The sequence below is a fragment of the Arvicanthis niloticus genome, chromosome 18 (genome assembly GCF_011762505.2).
Source record: "Arvicanthis niloticus isolate mArvNil1 chromosome 18, mArvNil1.pat.X, whole genome shotgun sequence".
In the NCBI taxonomy this organism is placed as follows: domain Eukaryota; kingdom Metazoa; phylum Chordata; class Mammalia; order Rodentia; family Muridae; genus Arvicanthis; species Arvicanthis niloticus.
In genome coordinates, this window is record NC_047675.1 from 13,481,952 (window position 1) to 13,505,794 (window position 23,843).

The 23,843-nt window shown below is 38.3% G+C and overlaps 1 protein-coding gene across 8 annotated transcripts in view; it reads left to right on the forward strand.

The window, feature by feature from the left end:
• Phkb (phosphorylase kinase regulatory subunit beta) overlaps nucleotides 1–23,843 on the forward strand; it is a 171,014-nt gene that overhangs the window by 52,996 nt on the left and 94,175 nt on the right. For all 8 annotated transcript variants that reach the window (XM_034523099.2, XM_034523100.2, XM_034523101.2 and 5 more), the window contains 2 exons: nucleotides 10,033–10,148; nucleotides 22,218–22,281. In XM_034523099.2, the coding sequence (XP_034378990.2) occupies nucleotides 10,033–10,148; nucleotides 22,218–22,281 (180 nt within the window). The remainder of the gene's footprint in view (nucleotides 1–10,032; nucleotides 10,149–22,217; nucleotides 22,282–23,843) is intronic.

Here is a 23,843-nt window from a genome sequence, read left to right on the forward strand (position 1 = left end):
TTCTACCTATTACTCTTACTTCCTTCTCTTTCTTTAGACTTCCTTCCTGTTCATAGTCCCTCTGTTTCTTATATGTGTCATATGTGCATATATAGGAATGAACATGCACACACACATACACACACATACACACACATACACACACACACACACACACACACACACACACACACACAGAGTTTTCACATGTTTCTTAGTTATGATTTCTATTGCTTGGTAAAACATCATGACCAACAAGCAAGTTGGGAGGAAAGGGTTTATTCAACTTACTCTCCAACCAGACTGAACATCATTGAAGGAAGTCAGGACAGGATCTCAAACAAGGCAGGAACCAGGAGTCAGGAGCTCATGCAGTGGCATGGAGGGTGCTGCTTACTGGCTTGCTCATCATGGCTTCTCAGCCTGCTTTCTTATAGAATTCAGGACCACCAGCCCAGGGTTGACTCTACTTGCAATGGACTGGGACTTCTATGAATAAGTAAGAAAATGCCTTACAACCAGATCCCATGGAAGCATTTTCTCAGTTAAGAGTCCTCCTTCCATATTACTCTAGTCTGTGTGTCAAACTGACATATGACTAGCCAACATAACATGAAATCAAGTGATGTTTATCTTTATGAGTTTAATGTATTTGGCTTAATATAATGATCTCCAATTCCATCTGTTCTCTACAAAAGACACATGCAATTTAAAAGCAAGCATAGTATAAAGCATGTGACAGAAGTTGAGTGAATGCTGTGTCTCAGATCATCTGAATAGAGGAATGTAACTTTCAGAAAGTTTTAGTAACAGTGAAAATGAAGTAGCTTTCACAGATTTTCTCAGCATTTTTGACATTATTGCTTTTTATAATTCATTCATTAAAATGTCAAACAAACAAATGACCTTTCATCATAACTTACTACTTTTATTTGTAGGATCTTAGTGTTTCCTTTTTTTCCACCAAAACAAAATGTTGTTCTTATTCTCACTGGGTAAACTGTAAGGGATTTATATTACTGTGTTATGAAGCTTTCCTTTGACAGGCATCAGCATGAAAGGAATCACACAGGCACACATGTGAGGAAGCACACAGGCACATGTGAGGAAGCACACAGGCACATGTGAGGAAGCACACAGACTCATGTGTGAGGAAGCACACAGGCACATGTGAGGAAGCACACAGGCACATATGAGGAAGCACACAGGCACATGTGAGGAAGCACACAGGCACACATGTGAGGAAGCACACAGGCACACATGTGAGGAAGCACACAGGCACACATGTGAGGAAGCACACAGGCACATGTGAGGAAGCACACAGGCTCACATGTGAGGAAGCACACAGGCACATGTGAGGAAGCACACAGGCACATGTGAGGAAGCACACAGGCACACATGTGAGGAAGCACACAGGCACACATGTGAGGAAGCACACAGGCACACATGTGAGGAAGCACACAGGCACATGTGAGGAAGCACACAGGCACATGTGTGAGAAAGCACACAGGCATACATTTGAGGAAGCACACAGGAGAAAGCACACAGGCACACGTGAGGAAGGACACACATACACATGAGGAAGCACACAGGCACACGTGAGGAAGCACATAGGCTCACATGTGATGTGAGGAAGCATGCAGGTACATGTAATAACATTTAGGGATGCTGTCTTAGCCCATCCTGACACTTCTCTCCTTGCCCAGCTCCTGTTCATTTCTCTTTGTCTCTTTCCACATTCACACCTTTTGTTCTGTTTGGTTTGGCTTTGACCAGTGTCATCTGGGTGACCATAGGATTGGAATTATCAACTGGAGCTTCATGGTACCTAGTGTTTTTACAACTGAAGACAAAGGCTCTCCTCCTCCCAGAGTCTTTCAGTGCTGAATGGCTATGCAGGAAGGGAAAGGGTCCCACAAGCTTCTCCCAACCATGACTGACGATTGAGATGGCCAGTCTTGTGCAGGCCTAACACAAAAACCTGAAGCTGCTGTAATTCATGATTAAATTGCCTTTGCTGTGTCTAGGAGATGGAATTTCTCTACCTGGCTCCCTATCTTTAAATTCTTGAATTCCTTTCGTTCCCTCTTCCATGGTATTCCCTGAGCTTTAGTTTGAGGTGTATAAATGGCTTTTTAATAAAAGAGCCTTTATTTGTTTTCCACCATTCACTGCAAAAAAGAGACTTGATGTTGTTTCTACTTGTGAAGATCAGAAGTAATTTGTCTCATATGGCCTATGACCTGAGAAATGGGTTTTTGATCAGGCTTACAGTTTTCTTCTGTAGAGCAGGTCTAAAATCTTATAATAATAATAATAATAACAACAACAACAACAACACTAAATAATTAGGCTTTTTAAAATAAATGTGTTTTAAATATTTTTTTGTAAAAGAAAAGCTAAGCCAGATCTTTTCTATTTTCATTTGTTTGTAATACCTTTCTACCCTAAGATAGTACTGTACATGATGGTAAGGTGATGTTCTGAAAGGCAGCAAAAATATGTGTCCTATTTTTTAATCCAATCTTTTAGGATGTATCTTTTTACTGGGGAATTGAGACAATTAATATTCAGAGTTGTTTTAACAGATGTGTTTGTTCTTGTTCTTGTCTTCATTTTATAATGTTTTCCTAGACAGCTTTGATTAGTTGCTTTATCTTTTCCTTATAGCTTCTTGAGTATTTCTCTCTTTGTGTGTGTGTGTGTGTGTGTGCACGCGCATGTGCGTGTGTTTGTGTGTGTGTGTTTCTTTAGTTCCCAATATTCTTTATAGAATTGGTTTATACTTAAGACATGCTTTGGTCAGTTTTTATCATGGGCAGTTTTGCTAGGTAGAATAATCAGGGTCAGCTAATCTGACCTTTCAGAAGCTAAAATCCACTCTCTAAATCCAGTCTCTGGCATCAGAAGATGGCCTTGCCTTTACACATGTCTGAATCCTTCCCCTTGCAGCTGTTACTGTCCAAACTGGTTTTCATATTCTCGACTTATTCAATATATAGAATACTCAGATAGAGAGTTATTCTCATGTTACAAATGATGAAAGTAATGTATAGAGTCACTAAATAGCTTCAAGTTTGCACATGTGGTAGTAATGCTAGAAGTGGAACTGAATGGTCTGGCTAAAGATGTTATTCTCTGTATTTTGAGTGTTATGTCCTTATTTCACTTGCACAGATATGAGATACATATGTCACATGAGAACATACTGTTTGAACCCTCAACTCTGCCAATGAGACCCAATATATTCAGGTTTAGTTATGTATGAAAGTCTATATGTAATTATTTAATAAATATAATGGAGAATTTGTCATGATATACACTGATATTGGAGAATTGGGAAAAGAGATCCAATAGATAACTACTGTAAGTGGAGTGCATTAGAACAGCCAGTGGTGGAAGAAGTATTTATTCAAAATCCTAGATGAAATAAATTACACAAACTTCTGGCGAAGGCTTTACGTAGAGGGTCAGACAGTGTAAAGTTTGCTGCATTGTGTGTCCCTGCCATGCATTCACCCCTGGACTGGTAGATGGTCAGAGCTTGCTATATCACATCTGAGAGGTCAGAGGCCATGCTAAGGATCTGCAGTTTTATTTCTGTGAAAGGGTTAGGACGTGCCAAGGGAGTTTGAGGTAGGAACATGTCTTAAGTTGATTTCATCATTATGTAAAGACTCAATTGCAAGAGGTTGGATTTGGAAGAGCAGAAATCAGTTCTTTAAATCAACAAGGGAGAAAAACTATAACTCAGATTTATGTTTTAGAAGAAGATATTTTATTTAAGATATAATAGATAAAAGTACATTTATGAATAGATGAGTAGTGCAAAAGAGACAGATATCACAATTACACCACCTTTGTAATCAGGCATAGCTGGCCAGAATTGTTAACTGACATAGAGATAATGTTAAGAGAATCATTACATGTAGCAGTTAAGAGGTCAGCTCCACAAATTTTAAGCTCAGAGTATCTATTGAACTTTGAAGGCAAGGGGCCACACCAATGGTTGTTGGAAGTTTAGGAGAGATGGCTTGACTAGTGATGAGAATTCTGGTGTTAATTACATAGGACATTTAAATCATAGAACTGCATGTTACCTGAAGCATGAATACAACTGGAGGAGAGTTGAATCCTCATCATATCAGTAGAATGTCAAAGGGGAAGAGTTAGTGAAGGAGAACAAAGCATAGGTTAAAAAGAAAGTAACTGTAAAAGAAGGAATAGTCACCTCTGCAGTCATAGCAAGACATCAGTGATGTGGACTGAAATTTTACCAGTGTTTTTGCCCCATTGTCATGAGTGATAACCATGTACTTCATCTCCATGTGAAAATACTTTTAAAGTGAATGAGGCACTATTTATAATTACTTGCGGTTAATACTCAAATCAAGATTATATATCATTGAAGACACCTTTGAGATTGGTGGGAGGGATTTCAGTGGGACTAATATCTTTTGGGGCAGGAAGAAGAAGGAGGGACAGAACAGAAATGAAGAAGTCTTTTCAGAAGTATTCCTGGCAAGGACAATAGCAATGTGATAGTAGTGGGTCAGGGATGCAGCTCAGTGATGGCCAGCGCTTGTCCCACTTCCTCAGAGCCCTAAGATACCTTGCTGACACACGTGGAAGAAATGAGATAATGGGAAATACTCACTATAGATGTAAAAATGTAATCATTTGGCACTGACTGAACACAGTTCTTGATTAGTCTGGATAGGATGAGATACAGTTTATAGATGGAGGGATCATTTTTAGTTTTTAAATCTAATGCTTTAAACTGTAACATTGTAAATGCTAAGAGTGAGCCTTATCTGATCTTATTCTCTTTATTAAATAGGAACCAAGATGTCAGTTGGGCAGGAAATCCTCTGGGCCACAGAAGATTGCAGAAGGGATGAATAAGTCACACAGTCTTGTGATTATCTTGAAAAAGAATTCCTAGTACCATTTTCAGTAACTAATTTTCATCATGTGACTATATTATACATTATTTGGATTTAATAAATAATTTGGAATTTATGCCACAAACCAAAACACAATTTATTTGTCCCAAGTGAATGGTTTGTTATCTAGAAGGAATCACTCACTTATTGTATTCCTCTTAAATTTACTTAAAAGGAATTTTTACATCCTTTTTCAGTCAGGTTCATAAGTTATTTTTTGAAATTTTACTTTGCTGTACTGTCAAATAAATGAGTAGCACTGTGTGCAAAGTCTCAGTGCTTGTCTGAGGGAACTCAGAGGAGTCAACGTGTTGCTGTCACGGCTCTGATTTACAGTGAAGGGATAGACGGGAGACCAGGAAGAGGAATGAAAGGAGAACACACAAGTTTTCATGTGCACAGGAACTCCAGAGTGCTCATAGGAAACATGCTTGGCCCCTCTAGCGCCTGCTTGAATACAGGAAGTGGTCTCCCAGGCTGTCTGAAGACCCATTGCTGATCATACACATATCCTCTGCTCAGTTACACTCTACTTTCAACATCCCTGAAGGAAGGAAGTCGTTTATCTTAACACCTAGTTATGTAAAGATATTGTTTGTATAAGCAGTTTAGGGACATTAAACACCAGTGAGGCTTAATAAATTATGCCTTAGTCTTCTTTGTGAAAGAATATCATGTATTAGTCATCTTAATTACAGGGTTTTTATAGCTTATGTACATAGATGGTAGAATATTTTAGTATCATTCTTTGAGCTTTTGAAATAAGCTAATCAGAAAATGGAAGAGTCCTTAACAAGAGTCAGTGTTATCACATTTTGTTTGTTCTAACCCCTAAGGGAGAATTATATGATAACTCCTAATGTATGAGAAACTCTAGGAATTTAGGACTACAGCAGCATTCTTTAGTCATCAGTATGCAATGAAAATTATGTCAGTTTACTATGAGACTATGTAGTTTTTCTGAGTTTTATTTTTTTTACTTTTCTTTAGAAAATTAATACATGTAAGTTATCTTGGCATCTTAGGGTTTTCAAATGTTTTATTCAGTTTCAGAGATACTGTCTTGCATTATTTTATGCATCTGAAAATAAATACGTATAAATCTGTGGCTAGAGAGATGGCTTAGTTCTCTTCCCAGCACCACATGACAACCCACAACTGCCTGTAAGAGTGTTTCAGGGGAGTTGGCACCTTCTGGCCTTCACTGGTACTTCACACCTATCATGGTGTATAAGCAGGCAAGACACTTAAACAAATAAAATAAAAAGATATCTTTAAAGAATATAAATTCATCTACTCTGTGACTGTTCTTTTCTATCCTGTTCCAAGTACTAAGTCACATCTTATGGTTTATATGCAAAGTACAAACTTCCAAATGGAAGTAAAGGCCATTTTCCTTTTCAACTTCTATTTACTGTGTGACCATATTCTTTGTTGGATTTAGGAATTCACATTTTACAAGGACTGTCGTCTTCCACTCACAAGCCTTAACTATTTAGCATAAAATTCTCCACAGTATTCCTCATCATTTCACACTCAGACGTTCTCTAACGGCTCTCCCTTCTTGATTCTTGAACCTGATAATTTGTCATTTATGATTTTTTAAGCCTGGTCTTGCTTCAGTGTTATGTATTGTTTTGTATTTTGGTTTCATTGAGACAAATATAAAGAAAGTGAACAATTTAACTAATATATTCAATCATCCCAGGTATCAGGTCTCTTCTCACACAAATGCTGGTGCTGATGCCTATGTCTGTGGTGCAGTTTGTATCTTTCTTTTTCTCTCTGCAGTCTGTTTTGTTTGTAATATATGGCCCTTGATGTGTTAATTCATGATTAGTTAATGACTGAATTTGTGTTTAGTGATTTGTCTGTGTTTCAGGTAGGCATTGTTCCAGGTCCAGGCAAACCTCCCGGCTGTTCTCCTCAGCAGCCTGATGAGACCTAGAGTTTAGTTATTTAGAGTCAGGCCAAATTCAGGAATAACCAGTTCATGAAGCAGATTTGGAGATTTTATTGAGCATGAGAATTAGCAGAGAAGTGGACACTCAGAAGAAATGAAAGCATACCTAAATGTGGGTGAAGCTTCCTCAGGTGAGATCTGTGGCTTAGTGTTTTTACAGAAGTCAGATATGGAGCCATGGTGGAGTTTGAAGTTACAGTTTTATCACTGGGTGATTGATAATGTTAACATCCATACCACAGGGACACTGGAATTTAGGATGTCTTTACTATCCACAGATCTGTTAGAATTCTTAGACAGTGTCTTTGAAAAGGAATGAAGCTCTACCCAAGGTCATATACATTCAGACTTTAAGCCTGGGTCATTGCTACTTTGATTCAAAACAGCTACATAGTAAAGGAATAATAACTCTCAGTACAATAATTTTGCATTCATGGGGCAGCGTGTGAGTGCTGTGATACCCCTCTAGAGGTCAAAGGACAACACATGGGTGTTGAACTCCACCATTTGGGTTCAGGAATACAACTAAAGTTTTCAGGTTTGGCAGCAAGCACCTTTATTTACTTAGTCATCTTGCTGGCCCCCCGAAATGCTAAGTGTGCCAGATTTCTTGCTTGATGATAAGCTCTTTCCTTCTGTCACCAGAATTTCCTTGTCTTCCTGTCTATCTGTCTCCATGCCTTTGCAGAAATCCTCTATATTTTGGGGGGCATAATTTGGAAGCTCACATAGGTAGCACATGACTTAGTTTTCACTAAATGCATTAATGGCTAACTGTACCACCTGTCAGAACTCTGCAAACAAATGCAATCCTCAAGAATTCAGTGGCTATGTATGTGCTAGAACTATTATATATCTTTTCAGCTTCCTGTGATAGCATATATATTATATGTTATATATAATATATATTTTATATTAATATATATAGATGATGCTATCAATGATCTTCTGATGAATACTTTTTCCTGTTTTTAGTGGGATATTTGAATTTTTAAAATTAAGCTCTTATTTTGATATTGCTGTCATTTTGTTAATTTTATGATCAGGCAGTGAATTTATGATTAATCCAAATCAGTATCTTTGGGTTTTTTTTTTAAAAGCTGAATTCAGACTTTAAAATATTAGTTTTGTAATTTTTTTTGGATGTGTTAGTTTTATCATATTTTTAAAAGCCTGTTAGTAATTTGCATTTCAACCTAGCTTGTAAATTATGCTTAATCATGACATACTAGGTTAACTCATGTTTTTTATATGACTTCAGTGTCTTAAATAAATAATTATTTCCTTTTGACATGTAAAAGATGACTGAGGAGAGTTGATTTGTATTTTCATCCTGAGCTGCTTTAAACAAAAAGGTGATCAGCTGAGAGGTTCATTAATAGTAGTCAAGGAATATTAGCTTCTTTTTGTTACAAGCATACACATGCACATATACTCATAATACATATGAACTCATGCATACACACATAAGCACAAAATAAATCAATGTAAAATTTAAAAGTAATACTGTTCAGCTACATAATAACTCTACCAAGGCTTAAGACAGAACTTCATAATATCACATTAATATTTTCTAGTAATGTGGATATTCACATAAATAGTGCATATAGGCAGAAATCTCATCTCAGTTTCTCGTTTTGCTGAAAAATGAGTTAAGGGAAAAAACCAGTTTGAGAGCTGGTGGTGTTTTATAACTACAGACAAGAGAAGACAGACATGCATACTCACTCGAGGTGGTGGAGGGCAACATATGAAACAAAAGACACTGCTGTGGCTGTGGCTGTAAGAACAATGAGAACTATCAGCTATTGCATCCTTTTCGATTGAAGTTGATGGAAAATTCATTTTTTAAAAGAGCATTTTATCTGGAAATGAGCAAGGCTAACATGATTGAACCGCTTGGAACCCAAGGCACCAGGCAGAGGTCAGTTTAATACCCAGAGCCCTGTGAGGAGAATCGGTAGATGAAGAAGGGATTGAAGGTCTGCCATGAAATGACACTGTCAGGATTCACAAAACAGTTTTGACTAAATGATGTGAAAAATAGTTGACCATGGTGGTGGAAGAAATGAAAGACACAGCATTGTTAACATACACCAGATGTAGTTCACATCTAATTGCTGCCATTAGCTGTTGGGGAATGGAGAATATCACCTCCAACTGTTTTGAAAGGACCACTCAGGACCTTTGCAGAAGAAATTGGCTTTATTGTCAGAAAAGGATTGAAGAAAAGAGAACAAAAATCAGACGGACTGTCCCCAGGTTGCTGTCTTTGTAAGAATGCAGTGGAGAGGGTGTAGCACGCCCACATGGCTTCATTTATCTTGGTGAAGCTCTCTTTAGTTTCCCTTGTCCTGCACAGCTTCCAACTGTGGACTGTGTTCATAATCAGGACCTATAGTTACAGAAAGGACAGGAAGGAAAAGTAACTTTCTGGAAGTGTGGACTGAAAACTTCCAGTTGATCAACATAGGACCAGATTTTGCAGAAAAGGAAGCTCCTTTTTACTTTTTAAAAGGTTATCCTCTTACTCTTTAAAGCTTTACAGTTAATATGTGTCTGTAGTTTATATAGTCATTTTAGTTTCTAAATATTACCCAGTATAAAATATGTTTTATGTTTTACCTAGTTCCTCTGATGCACAGCCCTCATAGACGATAATAGGACCTCACTGAAGAGTTATAGTTGGAACACTGAATGGATTTAAATTTTATTTCTGTACTGTATAATGCTAATTAGGTCCTCACCAAAACTAAAAGTTGTATTTGGAAAACTAAGTATAGCAGAGAGTAGTAATGACAAGAATTCAACATGTTAATTAAGTACTTTGGGGTCTGGGTATATAGCTTAGTTGGAGAGTGATTGCTTAGAATATACAAAGCCCTGAGTTCCATCTCCAGCATCCCCCAAACTAGGTGTGGCACACACCTGTAATCCCAGCACTTAAGAAGGAAGACCAGAAGTTCAAGGTCACCCTTGGTTACATAGCTTTAGAGATCAGCCTGGAGAATGAGGTCATTAAGAAAAAGAAGGGAAGACAATATTCTCTAGACGGTAAGTTCATACTGTGATTTCAGATGGTGTGTGATTATTCTTCTCACTGTTGCATGTCTTCTTATATTTTATTTTTTCCCTTTATTTTAGGTCTCTTTTATTCAAAACCTTGTGTTTTGTGTAGAGAGAGTTTACCGTGTTCCTGACTTTGGTGTCTGGGAAAGAGGAAGCAAATATAATAACGGCAGCACAGAACTGCATTCAAGGTATTTGCCCAGTTTTGAGGATGTTCTTAATGTTGTTTACAGGTGTAGATTTAAATATGAAACTAAGACTCCAGAGCTTTAGATTGGATCTGTTGTCTCTGTGTTGATTCCAGTACAGGTTGTTTTCCTGTTTGTAATCCAAGTAGGATTCACTTAAAATAAAAGCAGTGTTCTTGGCAATATAAACTGATGTCTGAAAGGAGCAAGGCCTGTCTCCCACTTCTCATCCACAGTTCATCTAGCTCTCTTTTGCCATAGCTTGGCCTTTCTGGTAAACCATTTGTGTCTTTTCCTCTGTAATTGCATTACTTAAAATATCAAGTGTGTCAAAATGTCCAAACACCAGCTATGCATGCAATTCCTGTGAGATTCGTTACAGAAATCATTTCTACCTGAATCACAGGCTCTCATACTTATCAGTGAAGGTTAGCATTCTTTGGCCTGACTGTCATTGCCATGTTGAGTTGTAACTTGTGTTTGAATAAGCAACGATAGCTAATGACTAATGTTGGTAATTTATGCATTCTCTGTATTTGTTGTTGGAGAAATAGCCTTAACAACTGATGGCATCTTTTATTTAGCTTAACTTAATGCCCTGGGGGTTTTTCTTTAACTGATTAAAAAACAGTCTGAGTCTCTAGGCTCTCCTCTTTTTCTGAAAGGTAGGTGGTGCACTGAAAGAATTTAAGCAGAAGTTATCACTAGAGCTTAGTTTGAATTGCTGAGACTTAGATGAAGAATAGAACAAGTCTAGAAAATACTGGTAAATGACTCTGTGTCTCTGGGGCTGGAGAGATGGCTCAGCAGTTAAGAGCATGCACTGGTCTTACAGAGAGGATTTGAGACCCGCTTCCCAGCATTCATTGTCTGGTGGCTTACTCCCTCTTGTAATTCCAGCTCCAAGGTCTGATGCTCTCAAGGCACCCGCATTCATGTGCACATGATCCCTATCAGGCACACACATACACAAAATTAAAAATAATAAAATAAAAAATATCTACAACTTTGTATGTTTTGATCAATGACTAATTTCCTACAATACATTAAGCTAATATGTCACACTTATTTTAAAACTCCCTCTGGATCCTAGCTGTGTAAACTTGCATAAGTTATGTAATCTTTGTGTGCCTCTGTTTCATCTTAAGATGAGGCTGAAAGCAGTTACTTTACACAGTCGCTAGGGTAATTTAAGTATGCTGTATACCTTGAATGCCTGGCATTAGTATGAACTAGAATACTGATGTGTCACTTATTTAAGAACATTTCAGTACAAAAGACTGGAATAAAAAGCACTGTCAGGTTAATCCTGAAAAGCTGATATTATAGAGCATTCTCTATAGATTTTTATTCATATGGAACATTATTACACGTACAGCAAAATAATAGCAATCATTGAACTTGGTGAAGTAGAGAAATTTTGTGAGAAATCTCCATTTAGACATCAAACCTGGTGAATACTAAACATTATAATATGCTTTATTTCGGCCATCCTCTAACTTAAGATTCCAGCGTCCAGAGAGCAGTTAAATCATATGGGAGAAGATGGATCTGCTTAGATAGTGTTAGTTATCATTCTTCATTTTAGTGTATTTGCCCCTTCTGTGCTTTTTAGTAACCACTTAAGAATATGCCAGTCTGATTTCTCTGTATTATTTTCATCCTGAAATATTAAAACTTAAACTTCTTTCCTATATACCAAATCTATCTTAAACTCTGAAGAACTCCTGGCGAAAATCCCTATTAAAAGTGGACATCTTAAGAGACTTCAACTGGTTTTCTTGTAACTCAGACACCAGACTTTAATTCAAGGATTAGAAAATTATCACGCTATGCTCTCTATTCTTGCTATGAAAAATTAAATTTAACTGTAGCTGGCCAGTTTTTTTTCAACTGGGTAAGTAATGAAGTTTGCCATTTGAAGTTGTATGATAGGTTTTGTACATTTAACATTAACTGTATTGTTTATTGTATAAGAATTTATAATCTGCCCAGTGAATTTTATTTTTTCTTACACACCTTCTAACTTTACAGTGGTTCTGAATAAATTTTGAAATATCTCATGGTGTTCGTGGACACAGTGATAGTATTAGTGACAGACAACCAGTATCTTCTATCCTGTGTAGTAAAATATGGAACTAATTCCAGCTAGGGGTCAAGTCGTGGCCCTTCATTGATTTCTGTAATAGGACACCTCCAGATTATGTGAGCCTGCTTAGATCTGCTCACTACCACCAAATTTACCAGCCTTTCTATATCTGCAATCTTTGCTCATAATGGCTTTGAATTGATCAGTGCAGGTTCTCTTGTGCTTCTAGAAACTGGGGATACTTCTAGATAAAACTATCATAGATTGAACAGACCGTAAGGAGAAAATGTATTTGATATACTTACCCTACTGAATGCCATAGTTTTACATTGTAGTACTTTATGGATTGTCAGCTGTTTCTCATTAAATGACATTGCTGACTGGGAGCTGTTCAGTACCTCAAGAACATAATTGTACCACATATTTCTATTCTGAGAAAAGATAAAATTTTAAGTATGTTTTCTACTGAATTGCTATTACTTTTATATCACTGTAAAATAATACTAGTGTCTTAGTCACTGTTCTATTGCTGTGAAGAGATACTATGATCAAGGAAAGTCTTATAAAGGAAAGCATTTCATTGAGGCTTGCTTACAGTTTCAGAGCTTTGATCAATTATCATGGTGGTAGGAAGCATGGCTCTGGAGCAGTAGCTGAGAGCTTTCCTGATCCTCAGGCAGCAGGGTGGATGGAGGGAGAGAGAGGGTCCTGGCTTAGGCTTTTGAAATTCCAAAGCCCAACCCCAGTGACATAAGTCCTTTAAGAAGTCTCCAGCCTTCCCAACATTATCATTCCTTGGTGACTAAGCATTCAAACCAATGAGCCCATGGGAGAGAGACATTCTCATTCAAACCACTACAACTCCTTAAGTCCTACAGGGAACTTTAACTATTTATCTGAATCCCATTAAAATAACATCCTTAGATTTTCTAGAGAAGGCTTCAGTAAAAAATCTACTGCTGGGCTTGGGGAGATTGCTCCTTTGCCTAGGAATTATTTGCACCTGTTTTGATAACTCCATCTCATGTTAAAATGCAGGATATGTTGGTACACTGGTTAGGCAGAGGTATGTACATCCTTGGGGCTTGCTGGTCAACCAGCCTGGCTGACTTGGCAAGGTTCAGGCCAGTGAGAGGGCCTGTCTCTGAAAAAGACAAAAAACAAAAAGTCACTGCTGTCAGTTCCTGGTCACTGATTCTCTTGAGTCAGGAGTCTCTCGGTAGTCATGTGGTACATATTTATACTTTCCATGCTTTTTCACTCTGCACTTCTCTCTATGTCTGTGCTTCCTGGTTGTCTGTAGCAGAAGGAGTGGGAATGGGGAAGATGACTATGTCTTGGCTCTGGCTCTCCATTCTTTTGGCACACTGGGTAACACTGCTCTAAGCTTTGTATAACTTTGTATGCAGGAAGGCTGCTGTCCCTGAACCACTAAAACAAGTTCCTGGTGTTCAGAACCTACAGTCCTACTCTTTGACATCTACACTTGACCAGTCCTTTAATAGTTGCAGTCTGTGGTACTGAAGAGCTATAGGATATATATTTAAATCACCTAGAAATATCAGTTCCTTTACAGAGGGAAACAATAAAATTTGGAGGGCGTATGATTTTTCCCCCTTAACTTAAGTGATAGAATCAGAACTAGATTCCATCAGGGTGAAAAGTAAACCCCGCTAGACTGGCTCCAAGGTTAATTTCATTCCTGACTTGACATTCAACTCCTTTATAGGCTAAACTCACTTAATATATATATATATATATATATATATGTATATGTATATGTATATGTATATGTATATGTATATGTATATGTATATATAATATACATACATACATATATATATATATATATATATATATATATATATATATATATATATATATTAGCTAAAGCCCAGATTGTTGTTGTTTTCTTTAAATGGTACTCGTCCTCCATTTATCTGAATTTAGTCTAAGCACAGTCTCACCTTTTTCGGGCTGCTGCAGAAGGCTCTATTAATCACTCCAAATTCGCTACTTCTCTTCAAGGGTTTCCTAAATAACCATTGGCTGGACCCATGCTATTTCCCCGTGCTTTTTCACTGATTTTGGCTTTTTCTAGGTCTGAGCTTCTTTCAGCGTCTCCTGGGACAACTGGGGTGATTCCAGACCATGTTCTTTCTTTCTCTGTCTTCTGATCATTCTCCAAGGCCTGTATTAAATGCTCAAAGAGCACTTCGGTATCTATTTATAGCAGTGGCAGTTTTTGACTCCCAGTTACATACCCAGCTAATCTCACATTGCCTCTGGGCTGCATTTAAACCCATAACTTCTTCGTTTTGGTGAAGATTCAAGTTTTACTTATAAAGTATCCATTGAATCCTAAGGCCTAACCTTGGGGAAAAGTTTTCAAAGCAGTAGATCATAAATAGACTTTTATGTTCAACCAAATCATGTCCTGTGTCATCAGTAACTCTGGCTTTGAGATTAAAGATGACATTAAAAGTGAAACAATTAAAATTGATTATTTTTTAAAAATTTTTATATTGTGTTCTTCTTGTTTTTAGTAAAGTGAAAACCAGTAAAATATTAGATATGTAGTAGTTTAAGATTCCTTTAGTGACCATTTTATTCGCATGGTATTCATTGTTTAAGGCAACTGCTTGGTAGCTTTTCTTCTTTTCTTCTCTTTTTATTATTTTTTTATTCCTTTCTCAGATATTATATCCAGACTGCAGTTTCCCCTCCCTCCTCTCCTCCAAGCCTCTCCTCCCCACTTCCACCCCTCATTCACTCTTTCTGCATTTCTCTTCAGAAAAGGGCAGGCCTCCCCTGGAGATCAACCAGACATGGCATATGGAGTTGCAATAAGAGTAGACACCTCCCCAGTAGGAGGAAAAGTGTCTCAAAGGCCCTTGTTCCCACTGTTAGGAGTCCTACAAGAAAACCAAGCTATACAACTGTAATAAAGATGCAGAAAACCTAGGTCAGACTCATGCAGGCTTCCTGGTTGTCAGTTCAGTCTCAGCCCGTAACAGCCCAGATCGGTTGATTCTGTGGGTTTTCCTGTAGTGTCCTTGATCTCTCTGGCTTCTATAATCCCTTCTTCCCCCTCTTCCACAGGATTCCCTGAGCTCTGGCTAATGTTTAGCTGTAAGTCTCTGTATCTGTTTCCATCAGTTGCTGGATGAAGCCTCCTTGATAGCAATTGTGCTACCCGACCTCTGGGTCCTGGCCCTCCAGGCAATGTCAGGGGTGGGCTCCCTCTCATGGCATGGGTCTCAAGCTAGACCAGTCATTGTTGGCCACTTCCACAATTTCTGCACCACCTTTACTCCAGCATATCTTTTTTTCTTTTTTAATTTATTTTTTTATATTTTATTTACATTTCAGATGCCATCCCCTTTCCCCATTTCCCCTCCCTAGAAAACCCCTATCCCATTCCCCCTCCTCCTTTTTGCTTTTATATATTTTTTTAAAATGTTAATCAAAGGCTTTATAAGTTTGGTAATGCTCAATCAGAAGTGTAACCCAATACCCAACCTATATATATAAACTATCTTTGACTGGTGGAGACATCTGCCTCCATGCCCCCCCCTTCTCTCTCTTTCTCTCTCTCATCACCTAGCTTCACCCTTCCTGTTAAAATAAAACTTTTCTCTCAAAATGTATAGGCAGGACAAATTGTAGGTTGAAGGTTTTGTGGTTGGGTTAGTGTCCAAATTCCTAGTCAGGCTCCATATTCTCTATTGCTAGGAGTCTTAGCTAGAGGTACCTTTAGAAATTCCTGGGAATTTCCATTGCACTGTGTTTCTATCTTGTCCCCAAGATAACCAATTCCAGTAGTCTCTCCCAGTATACACTCTTTCTCCATCCTCCCTGAATTTGATTCCTCCTGTTCCTGACACCACCGACTGCCAGTCCACCTGTGGTTCTATTCTATTTCCCCTTCCTAGATTCATGTCCCCCATTGAACCTTCCTTGTTACGTTTCTCCTTGGGCCTGTGGGTTGTAGCATGGTTGTCCCTTACAGCTACTATCCACTTATAAGTGATGACATATACCATGTTTGTTTTCTGGCTCTGGGTTTCCTTACTCAGAATGATTTTTTTTTTTTTTTAAGACAGTATCTCACAAGTTGCTCTGGTTAACACCTCACAAGAGATTTGTCTTCTGGAGGCTGTCATTTGCCTCCTGTGTGCTGGGATTAAAGGGGTATATCACTGTGCCTGGCCTAGTTAGTAACTTTTGTGTAAGTTTTTGTTTTCTAATTTAACTATTATAGAAGCTCTCTCCATCCATTTTGCTATGTTTTCCATACTGAACCGTGCATGGCCATCAGTACATTTGCAGTACTTGAAAGTCCTTGTCCCATAAATATGATTGAGCAGTCAGGGGGTTAAGGCCAAGTGGTCTGAATAGGAGTTTGTGAGCCTGGTGTTGTGTCTTGGAGTTTGTAGGCTTCTTGGCATATTTTAAATTACCTAGCTTTAATTCTATCATCTTCTCTAGGCATGATTTGTTTTTTTAATAATAGATTACTTTATTACAAATATCTTGCAGTATTTTACCTCTCTTAAATGAATGCTAGAACAAAAAAAAAATGTGGTATCAGCTTACAAGTATCTTACCAGCATATGTTCTATTGAACAATCACTTAATTTAGTCAACAACTAATGATAGAATCATTAATTAATTCCTTGTGCCATTGAAGTATTTCTTAATTCTTTTAACAGTACATATTATTTGTCAGTACAAAGTAAGCTCACAATAGAAATGAGTTGCTGTTGCCAGAGATTTGAGTAGCAAGTGAATAACAAATTAGTGTATTTGTCCGTTTATAGCATTTAATTACTTAATATATTTGGAAAGAAGTTTAAAATATAAATAATCAGTGAATGTGTATTTTAATCAAGGTGCAGTGTTTGTTTTTTGTAAGACCATTCCAAATTTCTTTTGTAAGACCATTTCCAAATTTGCTCTATAGCCATTCATTTTTTCTCCTCCCCAGCACCACTGCCTTTTGAGAGGTTGCCTTTTCTGTGTTTACTGATAGAAGTCTATTAAGTCCCAGCTTTTAGACTTAAATTATCCTTCTGTCCAGCCTCCTGAGTATTTGAAACCCATGCTAAGCAAGACAACTGTGAAACAAAGAAAAGTTAGAAGAGTCACATTTTCCAATTTCAGTACTTACTAGAAAGGCAGACCTGGTCACTGAGACTTACAATATGGACATTTGGAAGGTGGATACAGAGGAAGGAGGATGAGGAGTCCAAGGTTATGACTACATAGTGAATTTAAGGCTAGCTTGGGCTACATTCAACCCTAAGTCAAAAAATAAAAAGATAAAATATTCACCCCAACTAAAACAAGACATTACAAAGCTACAATAATTTAAGATTGTATGATTTGTCCATACAAATAAACATAGAAGACAACATTTAATTGGGGCTGGCTTACAGTTTCAGAAGTTCAGTCCATTATCATCAAGGCAGGAGCATGGCAGCATCTAGGCAGGCATGGTGCAGAAGGAGATAACAGTTCTACATTTTCATCTGAAGGCTGCTAGTGGAAGACTGACTTCCAGGAAGCTAGGATGAGGGTCTTAAAGACCACATTCCTAGTGACACACCTACTCCAGCAAGGCCACACACTCTATCACAGTATATTTTTGTCAATGTTCTAGTTATAATTTTTTTTGCTAATTTTTGAGAGTCACATATATATGTATATGTACACATATATATGTAAGTGGATATATATGTATGTGTATATATGTGTGTATATGCATATATACACATATATATGTTTTATATGCCAGTCTTTATTTGTTTATTTATTGAGGCAATAGGGATTGAACCTAGGACCTCATGCACATTAGGCAAGTGCTCTGCACTGAGTTATATCCACAACTCTTATCCTAATCTTTAAGAAATGTTTTATTGTATATGTGTATGTTTGTTCACTACCTGCATACGAGAGCCTGCAGAGGTCAGACAAGGCTTTGGGTCCTGTGGAACTGGAGTTACAGATTGTTGGCCATGAGTATTCTGGGAACAAAACCTTCTGGAAGAGCAGTCAGTGCTTCTGAGTCATCTGTCCACCCTGCTCTTCCTAGTACTAATAGAGGCTTTTGTAATGGGAACGTTTGTTAATTCCAGTGAAGTCCAGTTGAGCTCTTCTTTATTTTATGCTTGATGATTTGTGTTTGATAGCTCTATGCCTAGTCTTTGCGGAAGATTTTCTCCTACCCCCAACCCCTGCACAATTTCATAGTTTTACATTCATGATCCACTTTCAGTAATTTGATAAAAAGTGTGAGGCTTAGGTTGAGCTTGAGGGATGTTGTTTTTCCTTATTTGCCTATCTAGATATTGAGCTCCCAGCACCATTTGTTACCGACTGTCTTCACTGAAACACTTTCACTTTTGAAAATCCAATGAGGCAGTGTAGCTTAATGGACCACTTACCTAATAAACTGAAGGCCTGGAGTTTGAACACTAGCATAAAAAAATCGATGGCACAGTAGGTAAACGTGCTTGCCCTGCAACCTGATGACGTCCGGCCAATCTCCGGAACCTACAATACAAGGAAAGAGCTTACTAATCAAAGTTGTTCTTTTCCCACCACACAAGTGCCATGGCACACAGTACATATATATACATGGTGACATACAGTGATATCTATGTTCACACACACGTGTACACAATACACATGTGTAAACAAATTATTTTTGATAATGTTTAAATGGGCATATGTGTCATATCTATTTCTAAGTTATGTGTATGCCTTCTATGAGTTAGTTCCACATGGACGTCGATATACTTAGACAGCAGTATAATACTTTTGAAATGGCATAGCCTGATTCCTCCACTTTATTCTTTGCTTTAGAATTATTTTTAACATTTATTATAAATGTAGAATAATCTTGTCAATATCTACAAAAGTCTTGTTGGCGTTTGGAACTTTGGCATCTTTACTATGATGCTCTCTTAGTCATGCCAATTTGGAACTGCAGACTAGCTAGCTCTAGGGTTTCTGTAGATCGAATTCCACTCTTAGTTTCTTGACGATTTTTCTTAGGAGGTTTTCTTATACAAGTGACTTTTTCTAGATGCTCTTTCTTCTTTGTTTGATACAACTATATGTTTTTAGAGTGTTGAAATGATAAATTACATTGATTTGCATTTTCATTATTAAGCCAGGCAGTTATCCCTGGAGCAAATCCCACTTATTTATAATGAAAGTTGATGTCACATCTTGAAGAATGATGTTGAGGATTTCAGTGTGTGTGCTCAGGAGAGTTGTATAGAACATGGGAATCTATAGGTCTCATTTTATATCTTAGTTTTATCTTTTAGTAGCCAGGTAAAGCTTGCTTCATAACAGGAAGTTTACATGGGAAAATTGTGTTCAATTATTATTCAATTTAAATATTTCATAGAAATCTAATGAAATCTTTCAGTCCTCTAGATTTTGTCTTGACCATCTCTCAAGCCTTCCATTCCCTCTCTAGTTAGTATCTTCTTTTTCTTGAATTACTATTATTACATACATAAGTGAATACATAAATATAAATACAACATACTGAGTCTGTTAGCATTGCTTGTACGGATATTATTTTAGGTCTGACTACTTGTCATTTAGTGGGTTCATCCCTGGAGACAACTCATTCTCCACCTCTCAGCAGTTGTTAATCACCTGTCACTCTTCATCTAAGGGTGGTCCACTAGATTTCCCCTAAGTTGGCATGTCACCTGCCATTGTCATTGGTCAGGTTTTGCTTAAGGAGCCATATTGTTGAGATTTCACATATGTGGTTTCCCTGCCATATTTATAAGAATGAGTCCACAGCAGACATTCAGGTCTTCTGGCTCTTACACTATTTCTTTTCCTTTTCCACGAGGTTCCTTGAGACTTTGTTGTAGGCATTCTGTTATAGATGTATTAACTGGGGCTGGATACCCCATGATCAGGTCAGTTGCTATCTGCATTTTGACCAGTGTGGCATTCTCCATCTGCTGCAGAAAAAAAGTTTCTTTTGTGGAGGATGAGATCTCTGCCTATCTGTGAGTGTAAGGATAGATATTAGAACACCCTTAGGAAGGTAGCAACAGAAGGTTACCCTAAGATTCATGACCTCAGTAGTTGGCTAGACACCAGGCATGGTTTCTTTCCTGATCATCAGGCTTTAAGACCCAGTAGACAGCTTTTGGTTACCATCAAAAAATCAATGCCACTATTCTACCTTCCAGCATATCTTGCCCTGCTTGACATTGCTGTGATTCATAGGTGTCACAGCTAGGTAGGACTATTGATTATGTCCGTCCCTTAGCAGCTTGTATAGTACCTTCTGGTACTGTGAAAGCCAGTCCTCAGGAAGAGTTTGGTTCAGATCAAGCTTGACTCCTCCAAGTCCTGTTTCCAAAGTCACTTTCCCATCCACATAGATTTTGATGTATCTTATCACTTATAATCCTATAGTAAGTTACTGAGAACAGTTTGTATGAACCTCTAAAAATGTTCATGGGGCAGTAATTAATAGCTTAGTGTGGTGGTTCTAATTTATTCTTTCATTTGTTCAGTTTCTGATGGGTCCTGGCAGAGTCCAGGGCTTTACGCATAGTCAGAAGTGCCCCACCACTGAGCTTGTTGGGTTAATGTTTCCTGGGAGAGATGTAAATATAACACCTGTTCACCCAGACAGGGTCCTGACAACATAACAAGGGAACAGCTGCAGCCATGTTCAACCTGCTAAACCAGTGACCTTACTATACTTACAGGAGCAAGCCATAGGGTGCTTAGAGCAACATGGGTGAGCACAGCAGCTGCATCACCAGACCATCCCACCCCAGTGTGGATGATGACTTTAACGCTGTATAGTTGGAGTTACTTTTCTCATCCCACTTCACCTCAACTTCTACACTCCATACTTGAGCACCTCCACAAACCACATGCAGCCGATTATAACAAGATCTTTTGGGAGGGTCGCTGGAATTCAAATGAGGGTACAGAGACCCTCCTCATCCCTCCTTTTCTGAGGGAACAGCAGGACCGACTGTGAGCATGCTGTGATTAAGATAGTAACCACCATGCTGTATCCTGAGGATGGTATCCTACAATCTTCATATTCAGTCAATCATTCTGAAATGTAGCATTCATGCAAACACTTGTTTATCCAGCCCTCCTCCCAGAGAAGAGTGTAAACTGGCATTCCTAACATGTTCCTAGTGCTGCTGCTGCTTTGGGGCTGCACTAGAGACATGCTGACGTGATGACAGTTTGTTGATTTCAGTGGTACACATGAGCAGTGTATACGGTTGGGCTGAGTAAACAAATACTAATGTGCAGTGAGTAAAATAAGCTGGGCGAAAGAGCAACAGTTATAGCAGAAACGGGCACGATCTAAGCAAGGATGACAGCTCACTCTGCATGTAGCACTTGCACAGAACGTTGTATTTCTACTGAAATAAGTCACTTTCAGCACTGTCATATGTAGCATGTAAGAGGCCAAGCGAGTGGGACACTGACAGAAATAACACCCATTTTATTACAGAGAATTGAGAGATACGGTGATCAGGAATGCTGTGAACATAAAGTAATGCCAATTTTATTGGATCCTAAGAAGACCAGATTTGAGTGGCTACACTAAATTACATTCTGTAACAAGTATATGACACACAAAATCTTCTTTAAGGCTCCAAATTGACACCAGAAAAGCCTGTTTCATTGATTTGAGTAATGATGCCCAAGCGGGCAGTGACTGCACAGGGCTCACCCTGGTCTTTCTTGAGCTCATGAACAGAAGTGAAACTGCTCCATTCCCTGATAGAATCCAGGTCAAGGTGAACCTACAGATAGTTTCCGCGGATGATTAGTATGAAAAATGAAACTAAAGTAATGGACTGTGCGGGTGGTGTTTTTCTCCTGTGTGGATTGTTATGGATGTTCATAAAGAAACTTGCTCATCGGATGTCAATAATAATGCCTTCCCTTCTCTCTAGCTCTGTTGGTTTAGCAAAAGCAGCCTTAGAAGCGATTAATGGATTTAACCTCTTTGGAAACCAGGTAACTAAACAAACAAACAAACAAACAAACAACTAATTATTTGCATGTCTAAGTAATTTTACTACCTGTTTTCAAAGTCATTTTTTTTTTAAACCTGTGACTACCTGAATTATTTGTGGCAGCCCATGCTTGAGCAACTTTGCTCAGAAATGGTTAACCCCGTGAAGTTCACCTTTCATTAGTTGTTGGTGGTAGGATTCTGATAAGTCCAATTTTGCTTGTTGGGTAAACTCTATTCTCCAAGCTGTTTCTGAGGAGTTGCACATTTTTGATGTGTTCCTGGCATTGTGCACAATGTTTTCATGTCACTTCTCATGTTGGTTTCAATTTTATTCATTTTATGCAGAGAGGGAATTTTTATAATGTCTGCAGTAAGGATGGAGAAGTTGTAGGCCTAGTAAAGTGATCCCTCCCTCCCTCCGTCTCCTCCCCCCTACTCTCTGGATAAAGTGGAGCCCAGAAAAGTCACCTTAGATTTTCATGAGATCATGAAGCGCTTTTTGCACTTACAGAATCTAAGAGCTGACAGTGGATTCAGTTGTTGGAAGAGAGTGAAGAAGAGAAAGCTCAGCATTCTGGGCCAAGGACTAGACTCGTTTTCTTCAGGAATGTTTGACGGTTCCTGAAATGGCAGAGCAATGTGACACTGTATGTGATTGTGGTTAACAGCTGGTTACTAGTGTTCTTAGTCATAGAGGTACAGTGCAGAGACATGGGCTCTGCCAAATGATAAGAAAAGGAAGCTGGATAAGGAAGTTAACACATTGGGGTGGATTGTAAGTCTTCTAGTGTTTCTCAAGAAGACTGCCAGGCATCCTGGATTAAAGCAGAGGGTTTAATATAGCAGCAGTTTGGAACAGTTAGATCTTCCTAGATTTAATATTGCAGCAGTTAGGAACAGTTAGATCTTCCTAGGCTGCAAAGGAGAAAACTGAGTGAAGCTGACTTCCAGGTTTGCTGTGACTCTGGTGGTGATTGGCTTGGTTTTTGTTGTGGTGTTGCTTCCTTTGAAGTACCTGAGGCTATGCCTGCTGTTTAACCCCTAACCCTCTACTCCATGCACACTCCACAGAGCACACTCACAGTCCACTGGGACTGTTGTCCCTGCTGGCTGCTAAAGCTTTACTCTCCTGGAATCTGACTGACCTAACCAGACATTAGGTATAAATGTTCTGCCAATATTATTTCTTAGTGCGTCTTCCAACCTTACATGTACATTAGATTCAGAGGAATTCTGAAAGCAGTCATTCTTGACACATAAGCACCTTGCTGACCTAGTATAAAGGTCGCTGTTTAGAATTTAGAGTTATCCCCTTAGAGTTTTAATGCTCAGAAATTCTAAAGTGCAGCCAAGAGCATCACTGTTTTTAACATAACTCTGTGCTAAATGTTACTAAATGGACAATTCATTTATTAGTTCAGTTAGAAATGAAAAAAAAAAATGGTCTTTTCCTTTAGCCACACAGCAGTAATGGAAATAGGTACGGAAAAAGAAAGGACAGTCACAAATGCCTATTCAGATGAGACACAACCTACAACCAACCAACCAACCAGCCAGCCGG